The sequence below is a fragment of the Chanos chanos genome, chromosome 2 (assembly GCF_902362185.1).
Source record: "Chanos chanos chromosome 2, fChaCha1.1, whole genome shotgun sequence".
Classification (NCBI taxonomy): domain Eukaryota; kingdom Metazoa; phylum Chordata; class Actinopteri; order Gonorynchiformes; family Chanidae; genus Chanos; species Chanos chanos.
The window spans coordinates 21205860-21222322 of record NC_044496.1 but is presented as its reverse complement, the minus strand read 5'-3'; the positions used below and the strand labels follow the sequence as shown (position 1 = coordinate 21222322).

At 41.2% G+C, this 16463-nt stretch overlaps 1 protein-coding gene across 1 annotated transcript in view; it reads left to right on the top strand.

Moving 5' to 3' along the window:
• trip4 (thyroid hormone receptor interactor 4) overlaps positions 1-16463 on the top strand; it is a 31160-nt gene that overhangs the window by 10136 nt on the left and 4561 nt on the right. The window contains exon 12 of the mRNA XM_030766149.1: positions 3154-3256. Coding sequence (XP_030622009.1) covers positions 3154-3256 — 103 coding nt within the window. The remainder of the gene's footprint in view (positions 1-3153; positions 3257-16463) is intronic.

Genomic DNA, 16463 nt, shown 5'->3' with positions numbered 1-16463 from the left:
TTCAGCGTCTCTTACATGATTACCTTAAAGACTGAGCCAACAGGGAGGTTGGAAAGTTCCAGATGCACAGTCAGTTGTTGTGTCTAACTCTGGGTCTGGCTGACTCTGAGGCAGGCTTGTTTTCTCCTCACTTTGTGGTGTATTTGAGGAGCTGAGGTCATAAGCAAGCCTCAGGGCCTAGAACTTTGCTAAACATTTGGACAGTATAAATCTTACCACCAAAATACATGACCTCACAAAATCTATCATCGTTCAGTGAAGTGCCATTTTTTCCCCCTGTTCTAAACTGAGATTCCCTTTGGAAGACTGAAAGTGTTTCATTTTACTTTTGGGTTGAGAGCTGAAGACTAATTTTGCTGCTCTGCTTGCATTTGGCGGGACAGTGATTTACTGTGCTGATCCCGACTCCCGCAGGCTAGTATTCAGCTGTCTGGAGAATCATTTTTCTCTGGCAGCTTTTGAAAAGTACATTACCTGTTCAGCATGTCTCTTAGCCAAACTTTCATTGTCAAAGTGATTGAAAGAATGACAATCTTTGAGGCTGTTAAAGCTAGACCTATCCCTGTCTTAGTGGGTGGGAATATGAATGAGGCTATGTAGAATCACATACACTGATGTATAATTAATGTGTGCTCTGGTTTGACATTGGCTGTCACTGTTTGTGAAGGATTTTCTTTGAATGTTAATCACTGAAAAAGTTGCATAAGAAGAACAGCAAGCTGTCTTCACGTTTTGAATAGGTTTTTTACCTCAGTGTCTAAATGATTTTTGTAGAAATATACAGTATAATGCACAATGACCATGTCATTGCATAGAAATGTATTATTTGTTTAAGGGAAATGATCAAAAGTATGATTTGCATAAAGGTAAAAAAAAAAAAACACTTGCAATTCCATTGTTCTGACCTCTTTTATACTAAGTCACTTTCTTAATGTGACACCGACAAGTGAAGCTGGATGTTTAGATCAACATATTTTGCCTCTCAAAGCTTTTCTGTCAACACGAGTGAGATCATTTGATCTGCTTTCTTTATCTCTGTGTGAAACGGCCCTGTGCCTCAATCCTTTTTGTTTTGTGTCTTTCACTCTGTCTCAATATCTGGGTCCCCCTCCCCTCCCTCCCTCACTCTCTCTCTCCCTCACTCTCTCTCTCTCCCTCACTCACACTCTCTCCCTCACTCACACTCTCTCTCTCTCTCTCTCTCTCTCCCTCTCCCCCCCCCTCTCTCTCTCTCTCTCCCACTCTCTCTCTCTCCCTCTCTTCCCTCTCTCTCTCTCTCTCTCTCTCTCCCACTCTCTCTCTCTCTCTGGCTCTTTGTAGGGGCCTCCTCCACAGTCATTGCCCTGATTCGGGAAATCTCTGCCAATGAAGCCCTTTTATTTGGCTGAGATTGAGTGCAGCCAAGCGGGCCAGCCAACCACACAGCCTTATTACCACAGTGCACAGTGCGGGAGATTGCTTGTCTCTGCCTCCTAATTGCGGACAGCAGCTGAAAGGCTGTGGCTGTGTAGCAGGATCAGGCAGCCAGGCCCACATTCACTGCTCTGCCTGCTGTTTACAGCACTGGGCTGCCTTTGTTAGGGGACATGGGTGGGCTAGTGGGCTGGGGTGCACTCTCTCTGCCCTCCAATCATGTAGTGGTCGCTGGCAAGGGCCATTTGCACTCTTGTGCACTCCTTTGCCGTGGACAATATGAATCTCACATTACTGTGGTTATTGCTGTGACACATTGGCAATACTCCAGCAAATAGAAGAATAAGATTCTTTCACATATCTTGCACCTTGTCCACAAATATTTGTGGTTCGCATGTCGTACAGTTTGGGCATCCTTTTCTGTGCGTGTGGGTGGGTGGGTTGTGTGCTAGGTTCTCTGACTTTCTGAGATGGTTTCTGTTAAATAATTTCCGTGATAAATTTGGAACGTTAAAAAGCTCCCTGGCTTTGTGCGGATGTCACATGCCTTTTCAATTAATGTGGTATTGAAACAATTACAAGGGGTTGGGATGTTGGGCCAATTAGAACCAACAGCTTTAAATCCTAATTAGCCAAAGGAAGATAAAAGAGTTGGCAACTGAATGTGAATTTTTTTGATGAGTTCAGTCACTCTTTGATTGGGCACCATCCATCAAATTTCAGTTAGACATTTGCCATTTTTTGTGTTATTGGAAAAGGTTTTCTATTTCCAGCTGCCAAATTACTACCCAGAAAATAGCCCAAACAAGCTTTTTCCCCCTACATTTTAGGTGTGTTAATTTTGCTTAAAATATTAGTCAAATTGTGGCACTTCTTTTCACTAACCTTTTCCATTCCTATTTGTCTAATTTGAGGTAAATATTATTAGCAACTGATGTTGCTGAAGAAGACTGTTTAGAAAAAAAAAGCAAACAAGCAACAACTAGAAACAAATTAAAACAGGAACCTACACCCCCGTGCTGGTGATGCTCTGTAATCTCCTTCTGGCATGTCAGGCAGCTAGTCAGCCTCATTAATGTGTCCCAGCCTCCACACAGTATGCTTTGTTCCCTTTTATTTCTTCCTTTAAACATGTTAGAGGTTCTGATTAACCTCGTCAGATACCAAGGATTCCTCAAATGGTTGCATGTCTACAGTAGAAACAAGACTGATAGTACATCCAGCTGTCGTGTTTTATTTGTCGTTTGTCGATAAAGGTAATCCCTCAGTCTATCACAAATCCTTCTTTTGCCAAGCAATGCCCGTCAATCAAATTCATCAGAATGGTTCAAACCACATGTGTTATTTATCTTTCAAGAGCTCAATATACTGTGGTCTCTAATCATAAAATATCTACCATTTCACCTGGTCCATCACAAGCACAAATAAATCAAGCAGCTGCTGGACTCAAGCACAGCCCTCTGAGATAGTAGGGTGTAGATGTGGTATGTTCTTAAAAGTCCTGGTTATGTGGAAAGCTCCTTCTTTCTCACTTGGTGGGAAGGAAATAAGGTGACACAATTCTCAGCAGATAAAAAAAAGATGACTAATTTTCATATGAAAGTGTTTGATATTTGATTTGTCCACTCTCTTGTGTTGCTCCTTATCAATTAGGAGGCAGAAAAAAAACCTCTCAAAGTGTGTGACATTCATGTTTATGAAGTGCACAGCTCATGGTCGTTTTTCTCCTCGTCTCTGCAGTTTCCCCAGATTTGTGAGGAGTCAGCCTCGCCATTTGTCTTCATTTGCTCTAACCCCCAGGAGCTGGTGGTGAAATTCCCCATGAAAGGAAAGCACAAGATCTGTAAGTCCTGCCTCATTCATGTAGTGACTCCAGTCGTTCATATTAGCCTGAGTGCCTCTCTCACACACACACACACACACACACACACACACACACACACACACACAAAAACTCCCTTGAAAACTAGAAGAGAGCCATCTGTTAATGCGATATTCTGTAGTGCTGTTGTTTTACTCGGGGATCGCAGGAACTAGAGCTGCAGTATTGTCTGGAGATAGTGTTCATTTATGATTTATTATATGATAATGTGACTGTAATCTGTATCTTAGTCCTCAGTTAAGATATATTTATGGCATTGGAGGTTACCTTAATTTTTCCCCTTCAAATTGGCCATACCCAGTTATTTATTCTGTTTGTCCAGTGGTTGTGTTTGTTGATGTGTTTCTATGCTATGCCAAATTCACACACTGTCATAAAAATAACACAATAACAAAGCAATAACAACTCACAGTCATAACCAGGGACATAACCTTTTTCTTAGAAAATGAACATTTTGAGTGGGGCCTACTGAATGTGGTGGATAGAGGTTAGGAAATATTAGTTTGTGCAAAACATTTCTGTCTGCCTTTAGCCCTTAATTTTGCAAAGAAAATTATATGTAAACATTTTACGTATTTGAGCATTCAGTCACTTCGGTGCAGAACTCTATTTTCAGTTCATCAAAGATCACTAATCACTAATTACTGCCTGTATTAATGACGGTTCCTAATGCGCCCTTGTCCTTTTAACAGTCACTGTAGTTATATTGACATTTAAAATATGATTATGTAATTTGCATAATTTATATGCGCCATGGTGTCTTACTGAATAATTCTGCCATTAAGGACTGTAGGTCTACATACTTCATAGTTTTTAAGTCTACATAGTTCCCAGTGGCAGAATAGTGTAATTTGTAGACCTTTTGAGTTGATGATTCATGTTGTTTTAAGGACCAGTTAATAGCTCTGAGATATGTGTCAGACTGATTTAACATGCACTGAAGCATTCTCTTTGATTAATGGGTTGTTCAATGTTTCATTTCTAAGTATGTGTACTTGCAGACTGTACATGCCTGCAAGTCCTGCACCTTAAAAAAAAGAAAAGAAAAAAAACCGAAAAACGTTTAGCCTAAAACAATCATATCATCACCCTGTGGTTTTTACAAGGTGTCTGGTGAAAATAAAACAAGTGTCATTTCTAATCCAGCGAACACTACAGTCCCTTGGGGGGGATGCAATACAAATAATTTTGATTCAGTGAAGGTGACTGAACTGCAATGAACTGCACACATCACCAGGCGAAGAATAGTGTGTATGTTGAACCCGCAAGTAGTGCCAGAGCGTATGTACCGGGAGAGGCCACAGTCACACTTTAGGTAATGTTGTAGAGAGCTTAAAATGAAAGACTTGGTGTCCAAAATGTTATGAGAATCACTCCCAAATTGACATAGTTCTTACACTAGATAATTAGCTCATTTTGCTTGTTGAAGGACAATGATCTGTTACTTCATGTCTTGCGTTAGACCTCATTAGGAGATCTAAGCTAGTGATTCTTAGAGGGCTTCCTCCATTTCTTTCATTTTGTGATTGGCTGTTTGTCGCTGCATTAGGCTAAGATTGCTGTTGAACTGTCATTTTTCATTGTTTTTGCCTCTTTAATATTTCTTTACTGGATACATAAATATAATCTGTCTCCATGTTCCTCCCTCATCAGTACTAGTATCAGATGAACCTACTGATAGAAAATCAACAGTCAGCATCTGAGCAAAAATTCTAGATATAACCATGCATGTTGGTTTGATTACACACACAAAAATGAAACCAGCCCCAAAGTAATCCTTTCCCTTGACTTAGAGAGCTTTTGCTATTCTCCATGTTTTCATACTTTAATAAGGATTTTTATATCCATTTTGACCTTGTGTCCAGCATAGTATCCTCCCATTCATTTTCATTCACTCTGAAGCTCCTGGTGATCTCCAGAGGGGTGACCTCTGTGAACCTCACACAACCACCACAGGGGAAGGAGATTTGTGCTGATAACCTGGGAGAGCATTTCAGATTAAACTGAAGCTTCGGTGATTGTGTGGTCTTTGTCTCTGACCTGGATCCTCCTCAGTTTAGCCAATGTAACACAATAAAATGGAGCCACCTTTGGACATTTTCTCCTTAACCCAAAAGCAGAAAGGGTGATGATGGTGGGATTAGCTGTTGAAGCATGGTGCTGTTAGACAGGAGGCAGTATTATTAGGAAACACTGCATAGCCACCCCTGCTTCTTGTCTTTTAGTGAAGTCACCCTTTCACCGTGGATGGAGTTGATGGCATTTCAAATTGCAAAAGACTGGGACCCTGCCATTCCACTGAAATGAAATTCACATTCAGTGGCTAATAACAGTCCATTTACAAGTGTGGGTACTGAGTTTTCTTGTGCTTATGGGAATCTCATATCTCTTTTATGCAGTCATCCCATCTCTGTTGTGAAGGTCACCCTCGCTGTAGAGAGCTATCAGAGACATCCTGACAAGTAGCTGCAGCCATGTGTGAATATTGCAAGTTCAAGTCAGCGATTCTGTTGCACACCAAGCCTTTAAAAGCTAAAGCCTGGCTCCCCCTTTCTCCCTTATTTGAATCAGTGTTGCTTCAGTGGCCAGACAAGCATACACTGGAAGTTAATCTGTGCATTGCTCTTTATGCTGCCATTCCACTGTCGTCTGGTTCACAGCTGCTTTAGCTGCACGTATGCTACCGATCAAACATTGTGCAATTTGTGCATTTAGTTGGTGTCTTTTAGGAAAATAATGTTAGCCAACAACAAACACACCTTTTCCCACCCTGAAACATAATTGCACCCAGTGTGTAACAAGCGATAAAAAAGAAAGAAAGAAAGAAACACTTGAGTAAAAGAAAAGTAGATAGAAAGTGAGTGTTGCCACACAGCTGTAGCTCCCAAGTTCATTAAGCAATGAACATCCCTCCATGTGTAGGGCGGTGAATCAAAACGATGGGTCCACTCAGTCGCCCGTTATTTTGACCTCCGTTATTAAAGGTAAAAGTCTTCAGAGGCAGTGCCTTTGAAAAAGAGGTGCTTGTTGAAGAATTTCTGGCAGGAGCTTCAGTGTCATCAAGAGTAAAATGTGATTGAAAGTCTGTACCCCTATGCTCTTTGAACGTAATGCCTGTGCATTGCAGATAGAAGGCAAACCAGATGACCAACACTGATTCATTTGTTTGCAAATATCAGTCTGGGGTTTGTGCAGACATTTTCATCAAGAATCATCAACGCCTCTGAGGACAACGTAAACTCCAATGAATACATGGCTGTTCTGGAGTGATCACCCTCATCCTGTGGTGAAGCATTTGTATACAAAAAGGAGTGGTCTCAAGTGGTCATGGAATGGTTTGATGAGCAAGAAAATGATGCAAACCATCTGCCGTTGTCATCTCAGTCACCAGACTTCAACCTAGTTGAACACTTACGGGGTTTTGGAGCAGTGCCTAAGGCAGCATCTTCCATTACCATCAACAACATGCCACACAACAGAATTTCTCACGGAATAATAGTGCTATATCCCACCAGTTGAATTTGAGACACTTGAATAATAGATGCTTAGGTACAGTGAAGTTGCTCCGGTGGCTTGTCTGGTGGCCCATAACTCTATTGAGACATTTCATGCTGGTGTTTCCATCACTTTACTTTGTCACTTATCTGAAGTATTTTCCAGTCTGTTTGTGTTAGACTTAATAACATCTGTAAGGAAAGAGCACACACACAGGTGTAAAGATTTGCACTACTGAGAAGCAGTTGAGTAAAGTAAAATGGGGTAGTCAGTTCAGAACAAATTTGTCTTTTGCCTGAACTGTACACATGGCACTTCCTCCTGCTATGAATCCCAGATTTTGAATCTGTCAGCAGAAATCAAAGAGTGCTTAAGCATGCAGGCTTGTTTTCTGTCAGTTGGAGGCATGTGGAGCCGCTTTAATGTGCTTGCTAGAGCTGCGCAGGAATGTGTACTGGTAACCAACTCCTGCACACTCCTGCACTATCACCTGCCAGTTACCTCTGTATTGAAGAAAAACTGGAGCCTGGGGACAGGAACACAGTCAGCTCATTGACCAGCACTCTGGGCTTTTTTTTTTTTTTTTATTCCTTCTGCTGGTGGCCTTGTTTCCCTCTCTACCTTTCCCAACTCATCTGTTGGGAGAGCAAAAAGGGAGAGTGCTTTTGATTTATTCATGAATTCCTCTTTTATATTCATGTATTTTCCAGGGCTATCTGGGTGCAGGGGAATTTTTTGCTCCAGCAGCTGGGCTGCTCAACAAAAATCAGGTTTCAGGTCTATTGAGCCTAGTAGCAAAGGGAGGGGGAGAGAGAGAGAGCGAGAGAGAGAGAGAGAGAGGGGATGGAGGGCTTTATATATTACCCAGGAAATATGTGGCAGGCTTCAGAGGTGACAGGCTGTGTTTATTACAGATCTGTCACACAGCTAATGGGCAGCCAGGAGCAGGCTGGGCTGTTAATGTGGAGGAGAGGTGTACAGTGAGCAGGATTCAGCTGGTGTTTGACTCACGCTGTGGACACTTTTTAATTCTATGTCCTTTAAACATAAAAACTGACAATGATCTCTGCATGAAGAAAATATGAAAAACTGTGGTTTAAATAATTATCGTCCGTGGTTTAAGCCCCTGTGAACAGTTGCTTTGAAGTGAGAGGGATTTTTGCTGAGGTGTTTTGATGTAGAAATGCAGATAAATTTAGCTGATTCCACACATTTGTCTGTCAGAGTTTCTCTGGGCATTTTCAGCTTTATTCAGGTCTTTTGTGTTTAAAACATAATGAATTTCTTACCTCATTAAAAATACTGGAGTATAAGCAGATACTCAAGAGTTTTATTCTGCACTGTAAAACTACCAAAATGTTTTCAAGCCTCAGCAGTGGGGTAATTGTCTTTTATGGACTTATGCTATTTGATCAAGGATCAGCTCTGTCTGTGTGGACAACCTGAAATGCAATATATTTTATATTCACTATAATACAGAGTTTTGTGTAGACTGGGATGACGTTTCAGCTTTACAGTGATAATGGAAAGACTGACCAATTGAACCAGTAGAGGTTTTGTGTTGTTGAAAGCTGCCCTGAGAATGTATGTGACATTTTACTCTGAAAAGAATCAGACCATGACTCTGCCCTTTTAATACAAGCGTGGGTCAGACCACCAGAGTATGTAAATAAATAATGCATTGAAACGGTGAGTGGCAGCACCTCTCCCGTCCTGAGCCAGTGTCAGATCTCACGCCTGACGCGAGGTGTCCGATCATGCATTAGCAATAACGAAGGAACTGCTGAGAGAACCCTGCTCCTCCAAAGAGGAGTGTAAGAGACTTCTCTCTCCAAAATGCCCGTGGGTGGGCTGCTAGCTATGCTTGTGTCTCTAATGCTATCTATGACCTAATCCTCCTGTTCTGACTCATATGAATAATAATAATGCACCATCAAAAAAAAATGTGCTTCTTTATCTTAATTTGATCCTAATTTCCAGAGACAAGGCAAAATGGAAAGACTAAGATGAAAGAGTTGAAATTCCAATTAGGAGGTAATAGCACAATGATGGATAGAGATTTTTTCCTGGCTGTATATTTTCATCATGCGTGTGTTTAGGCTCATCTCTTTTTAAATATATTTCCCACTTTGTTACTGTAGGCAAGAGCCCTTGACTCAGTGCCCCTATCCTCTGCCAAGATGGCCATTTAAGCTCTGATTAAAAATTAATGCTTGAGTGGGAGAGGGAGAGGGAGAGAGAGAGAGAGAGAGAGAGAGAGAGAGAGAGAGAGAGAGAGAGAGAGGGAGAGAGAGGGAGAGAGAGAGAGAGAGAGAGAGAGAGAGAGAGAGAGAGAGAGAGACAGCGGATGGAGGTAATGCCTTGACAATAGGAATATGCCTGTAGAGAGACAAGCAGTTGCTCTCTCATTGCAGCTAAAGCGCTTTTGTGCCTGGCTTCTTTGGTTTTGCATTGTGTAGTATTCCAGCAATGATAGATAGGGTGGAAAGCTGCAGTCAATAGTCTCAGTTTTCTCCACATCACTTTGTGCTCTCTCTTGTCTGAAATATTGTGTACAGTACATTTGTATTAAGTTGGAATGATTCTTGAATTCACCCAGTGGCATTTTGAGTGTGGTGGTGCTCTGCTGTCATCCTTCTGTTGTGTGACCAACAGCATTGTGTGAAATGAGTGGGATGAATCACTGATGTGGATAGTCGAAGGCAAGCCATCGTGCTTGGTTACTTCACACTGGTTCCCTGCTTATAGTGGGTGTGAAAGAGTCTCTAGAAAGCCTTCAAAGCAGTGTTGTGCCCTCCTCTCTTCATGCACACCATGAATATTGCATTAACACATTCCCCACCATATGTAGCCAGGGCAACCTAGCTCCTGCTGTGAGCATATTCTGCATGCAATGAGTGGCTTTCATACACTGTGTCTGCATAACGGCTTCGAGCCGCTTGGCTCATTACTTACCAAACAGAAACAAGGTCATGTTGTTAATGTGTTCAGAAACGGTGGAAGATAGATACATTAGCGTAATGCACAGATGTATATTTCAAGACAGAGACTGTTTTATTTTTCTGATACAAACCTTTGCAGGAATATGTACTACTAAGAATCCTGATGTATTCTGTCTCATCTTAAATTGCTTTGATCTTTTTAAAATGTCCTTGAGTTCAAAACATTTGTTGTTTCAACAAATGCTTGTCACTGAGTTGTTTTTAATTTCCAAGATGATGGTTACATTCTAATATGCCCCCCCCCCCCCCCCCCCCCGGTAGTCTTTTAACTGTTGTCAATATGGTTTGATCAACGTTCTCTACTTTTCAGTAATTACATCTTAGACATGTCGAGATAAGGTCCTGACCCTGAGTTCAACCACAGCGTGAACACCCCCGGCACTTGATGAGTTGGGCTTTGGCTACTTAACTTCTCCACAGTCTTTTATTACATAGCAATTTTCTGTCCATTACCAGACATAATGTGCGCTCAGCTGCCACAAACCTATCTTAGCACAGTAAATACATCTGCTCACACTGCACTCTACCTCTGTTCTCAGTGCACATCCTCAGGGAGCACACATTTGCAGCAGAGCTGTGAGAGTAGACAGCACTTTTATTCCCTGTCATTTTACTCCCACCACTTCTCACACATGATCTGTTCAGTTAGATTCTCACATTCTCGCACTGAGGGAATGCTATTCATAGAGACTTATTTGCTGTGATACAAGAAAGAAAGATAAAGTTATTGCAGTGAAGAACAGAATGCGTCCATACAGTGTTTGCAGGGGTTGTGCACGGGTTTCAACTGATCAAATCAAATTTAAAAAAAAAAGCAAAACAAAACAACAAAAAAAAAACCTAACAACTGTGCACAGTTGAGTTAATTGATAATGGTTTTGCACAGTGTATACTGTGTGTGTGTATATATATATATATGTGTGTGTGTGTGTGTGTGTGTGTGTGTGTATCTGTGTTTATGTATGTGCATATATATATATATGTGTGTGTGTGTGTGTGTATGTATGTATGTATATATATATATGTACACACACACACACACACACATATATATATATTTATATACACACACCCACACATATATATGTATATAAAGTGAATGAAGTGTATTACATCTTGTAATCGTGTTTGCAAGGGAATTTATTAGACTGAATAATGTTATCAAGCATCTGCTGCTTCTCTGCTCTCTTGACAGTTAATTAAATTGTAGTTTGCAGTTCATGGAGTGTTGTGCTAAGCAGTGCAGTAGGGTTGGTGTTTAAAATCAGCCTCCCTCTACACATTTAACACCATCTCTCAAATTCTCACTTGGACAGTGGCCACCACTTCTGCTGTAGAAGATGGACTCTTTTGTTCATGCTCTTATATAAGACCGGAATTTCTCCAAAAATGTCTTGCAATCGCGTTAGCAGTGAAAGCATTTCTCTTCTCTAATTAAGGTCTCATCATCTAGGAGAACTCTGACCAAAGATTCACAAATGCATTCTGTCTGTTTAGCTGTCAAACAGCATTTCACACATGACATATAGCCACAGATAGAGACTGTAATAATTAAAAAAGGGGTTTATATTTTCAAAAGCATGTTTATGCTTATTTAAAAAAAAAAGCTGTGCATTTGATAGATATCTTAATACCATAAGCTCTCTTGGTTGCAACTTTTTCAGGTTTATCCAGACTGCACCAAATTTGCATGTTATCACATATGTACTGCATGGCCTGTTTTTTTTTTTTAAACCTAGCATAACATTCCCAGTGCCTGTATCTAGAACCAGGCTACATTAAGGCACTATGTGTGGTGCTACCCTGGCCCAAGGTGCCCCGAGATGCCAGTCTTAAAATTCAGGACAAATTGAATGCATTTGTTCTTGTTGTCTAGTTCAGCTGCTTTGTTCTGTTACTGGAATGAAAAGATATATATTCCTATGTGTTTCCTGTTAAAAAAAATCTCTCTAGTAATTGCATTATATTTTCAAGAGAAATTACTGACCTTTAGTTGTCTTGTGATGCATGTTTCTCAGTTCCTTATTTTAGCACCAGTGGTTTACATTGTCGTCTTTAGTAAGGCTGACACAAAAACCGTTGTAAAGCAACGCTGCTCAACAAAAAGGCAGTTGCTGTTTTTGCTGCATAAAATAATCTTATAAGAGTATTGATTTTTTTAAGGCTTAATGTTGTACTGTTCAAAGAGGTGTATTTACACTTGGAACACCTGTCTGTAGCCATCTTAGCTCAGGCTCAAACCTGTCAGCAGGATAATCTCCAGTCAAATCTGCTCACCCTTTCCACAGGAGCCAGCTCTGCCTTTGTGCCATACAATGGTTGTTGGATGGATAGAGCCCTGTCCAACCAACAGCAGTCCTGTTTCCACATGTATGGACCAGCCCTTTCAGCCTCAGAAGTTCAGCTGGCCATACGGGCCTTGACAGATGTTGTTTTAGCTGAGTTTCTTGAAGGTTTTTGTTTTGTGATCCTGAATTGGAAATTCAGATGGTGCCTTTAAGGATTACAATACAATCAGAAAATATTCACTCTTTTATAACATACGAGAATTTATTTGATTTTGAATGTCAGATTAGTTGGTTAGGACAAAAATATAACTAAGTAAATAAACACAAATACATACACATATACATGCATGCATACGCACATACATACATACATACATACATACATACATACATATATAAAATAAAATAACAATGATGTTATTCAGATTTTTCAACTGCAGTAAATCACCAGCTTTCAAATTTCAAGAGGTTTTTTTTTTTTGGTTCATGAAGCAGACTTATAATGAACTAATCCAGTCTCCATGGAGACACATCTCTAACTGCATATCTAACTTTGATCATGTATTTCTTTGACCCTACCACTTAAAGTGGGTTCTCCCTGTGTTTTTGGCACATTTACCTTTAAAAGCACTAGCTGCATTTAGGTGTGTTGGTGTGTTGCACTCTGTACAGATGTACTCTCTGTCCATAATGGTATCTGACATGAGATTGGCAGGTTTCCAGGTCTGCTCAATGAGCCAGCGCTTAGTCCTCTGAGCGCTTTCTGCCTCACATCACTGTGTTTATTCTTCCCCACACTTCAGTAGAGCACCTGAGCTTCTGCACAGTATACTAGTATCATGCACAGCTGAGCCTCTGAGGACAGGGTGCTCAAAGAATCTGAATCCCATCCATTCCCTCAGCCCCAGTCTTCATGCTTTTACTCAAGCACCCATTTTGATAATTATCAAGAGCAGCATTTTATTCCTTTGCCTGTGCACTGAGCCCTGAAGGACCCAGCTGACCTACTTTCTATTTGTGCTCACAAGTTTCTTCACACACTTAAATGATGTGACCTTGGTATTATTCCCTTTTCTTACAGACGGCCAACTATATAGCATCTATTGATCTATGGGGAAGGAGAATCATATGCTGTTTTTCGCATTCTGAAATATTCTCTGTACGAGCTACCTGATTTAAGATGGATTAACTCTCCCCCTTCTGTTGTGTGATCTCATTTACTTGTCATTGCCTGTTAGATATGTTCTTCACAAAGACAATTCCACCAGTTACATGCTGCATAACATGAGTAATACAAAGGTGCTGTTTAAAAAAAAAAGGCTTTTAAAGCCATCATGTTCTGTTTGTTGGAGGGCACATTTTGTCCAGCAGAAATAATCTGTCTTTTCCCCCACAGATCTGCTGTAATAACACATCCCTCTATGAAAGCCTTTAGCTGCCCTGAAAATTTGCAGCATTATATACAAAAAAAAAAAAAAATCAATTCTCCCAGTAGCTGGTTGGTAGTGTCCTTTGTGGCTCTGAGCAGGAGATGGAAGCTGGGGTGGGATAATTGATTAAGTATCAAGCTGCTTTTTTAGATGATGGATTTCAGGAGTGAGACTGCTTACTTCTGCCATTCTCATTTTTTGGAGGTGGTAATCATTCAAACACTCTCACGCAAGGTAAGGCTAGATATCAGTTATACTGAGAAAGGGAAGGGAGTCGCTTGATTGAAAGTCTTTTCATTTTGCGAATGCTCCCTCTCAAGCATGATGTGGAGCATGCCCATTTACAGGCTGCTTTGAGAGCTCAGAGACCAATACATTCCTCCCTTTGCTAGGAGCTTTCTCCTGCTGGGTTTGTGATAAGATGAAAGGCTTGATGACAGTTTTGTGTGTTCACACTCATAATCTCAACTTGAATAGCAATGGCTCAGTTTGCTATTAATGTAAAGATATGGTTGTATAGGATAATGTATTTCCTGGAGACTCTTAGTTTTCTGCAGCCATGTGATGATTAGTAAAGGAAACAGTATATTGTGGCATACATGCTGTGATTCTCCATTGACAGTGGATTGAATTGCTAACCTTAAGTGATACAATGTGTGACATGACAGCTCACTGTTTATCAGTGGGGCCCAGCCTAACACAACCCCCCCCCCCCCCCCCCACACACACACACACACACACTTCTATCAGGTTGTTAGCCATGCATGGGTATGCCTAGCTCTGGTAATGGCATGAAGAGAAGCCATGACTGGAGGGCTGCCTGTTCTTGGCTCCTACAGTAAAATGTCAGGCAGTGCTGCCCAGCTGTGTAGGACCCTGTCTGTGGTCACAGGCGGTGTGGGAGAGCGTGACTCAATTTCCATTTTTATTAACAATCCTGTTACCTCTGTCAGGGAGACGGATGGATAGGAGCTGGTGGATCAATGTCACTCTGTCTCTAGCACACCAAGGAGCCTGCACAAGCACAGTGTTAACCTCTTCCTACCCTGTCCTTCGCAATGTTACACACCAGGAACCAGTTCGGGGTCAGATGTCGCATATACACTGGCCTCTTCCAAAGCTGTAAATCAGAAATCACTGGAACATATCACATTATAAACAATTTCTACATTTCTGTTGTATCAGTGCATTAGAGCTTATAAAGTCTTAGGAAGATAGAACTTATGAAGTACTATAAGCTTTGCATAGAAATAGTCGAAGGATACTGGGAGGATAAAAGATATAAAAATAGAAAAAACAGAAAATCCTTTGTCTTTTACCCCACTTGTCTACATAATCTACTGAGAGCTCCTGATAGTTAGATTAGCTATTTCTCACAAAGTGTCATTTCTTTAGACAACATCAAGTAGAGCTGAAACACAGAGATCAAAATGTAATGGATTTCGCAAAATCCACCAGTGAGCAGCCAGAGGCAAGTAAGCTGTGTATGTCTGCCCTGCTCTCAGAGACATCATAGGGGCTCTCTTGAGTACACAAGAGACTGGTGCTGAATGCTAAGCAGCATCGCACTGTCTCAGTACCCTGATTGCCATTTTAGACAGCGTTAAAAGCACACTCCTTGGCATGTGGTAATGAACAGAAACTACAGCAGGATCAAAGAGCCATCTCGTACCTGTTCCATTTCCTGCTAATGCACAGAGCCCTTACAAACCATTTCACGATCACAGTATGTGCAGTGTGTATTTCCATGAGTGTGAACTGACTCTCAAACATTCAGTCTTTTTTTCTCACTTACCCTCTTTCTCTCTCTTTCCATTTTTCTTTCTCTCTCTCTCGCTCTCAATTTATCTATCCATCTATCTATCTTTCTCACACAAACATACACATATAGATGTCTCCATTTGCCCTTGCAGCAGGAATACTTTAACTTGCCTTTCCCCCAGAGAGCAGCTTTGCACTTGAGCTGACAGTTAAACAACCAATACTGCACTACCATGGGAGGACTTCTGCACACACAGGCACTGCTCCTGACCCTTAAGCCTCAAGCAGGCTTCTGCAGTCTTTGGGTTGTGAGAGAGGAGAGAGAGAGAGAGAGAGAGAGAGAGAGAGAGAGAGAGAGAGAGAGAGAGAGAGAGAGAGGAGTGCCTGCAGCGATGTCAGTAGAGCTTTAAGATTTTCAACTAGCTGTCAGCACTGACACTTTTCTCCCTCTGCTCTGCTGCACAGATATGCAAATCCTGCCTCCTCAAAATGCAGCGCACTAGGTTCAGGCTCAATTTATTCTGCGCTCTCTGCAAGCCTCTGCTGTTCTGGGCTCCGCCACTAATGAAGATTGTCTCCTCATGCTTCTCCCCCGCCCATCAGATAGGAGGGAAGGAATAAAGAGCTAGTGAGTGTGGAGGAGCGGCTATGTACTCGAGTGTTCTCATTAATGAATGATAATGGAACCATCATATCTTATGTAAAGAGCTGTATGACTAATTGCATTCCAACATTTGGACCCGAGATGCTTTGTAATCTAAATTCCACATATTCACTGGATCCATCTGAAGTGCAGTCTGTAAAACATGCAAGGTTTTTTTTTTTTTCCTCATCAAAATGGCAAATTTATGGAGTCCTCATCATGAGGATTGAAAGAACAGATAAAACAGAGGAATACAAAAGAGAGTTTATTAGTTTGCTCTCTTGACCCTATGGCTACAGAGGGAATGTTCGGTAGTATTACTGGTTATTCAGACGGCTGCTTTATCAGTAATGTTGTGTGCATTTTTTATCATTACTTTGTCCATTATCGTAGATATCTCAATTAAGACTGTGTTATGTTGCTCTGGGAATCAGCATAAGATGGTTGTTGTTGAGGGTAAAGCCAGTCATAGCAGTCTGTAACCCCGATGTTGTGCTTTGCTCCAGGCTCTTGCATTGACAGAGAGGGAGGATGATTAATTACCTCTGA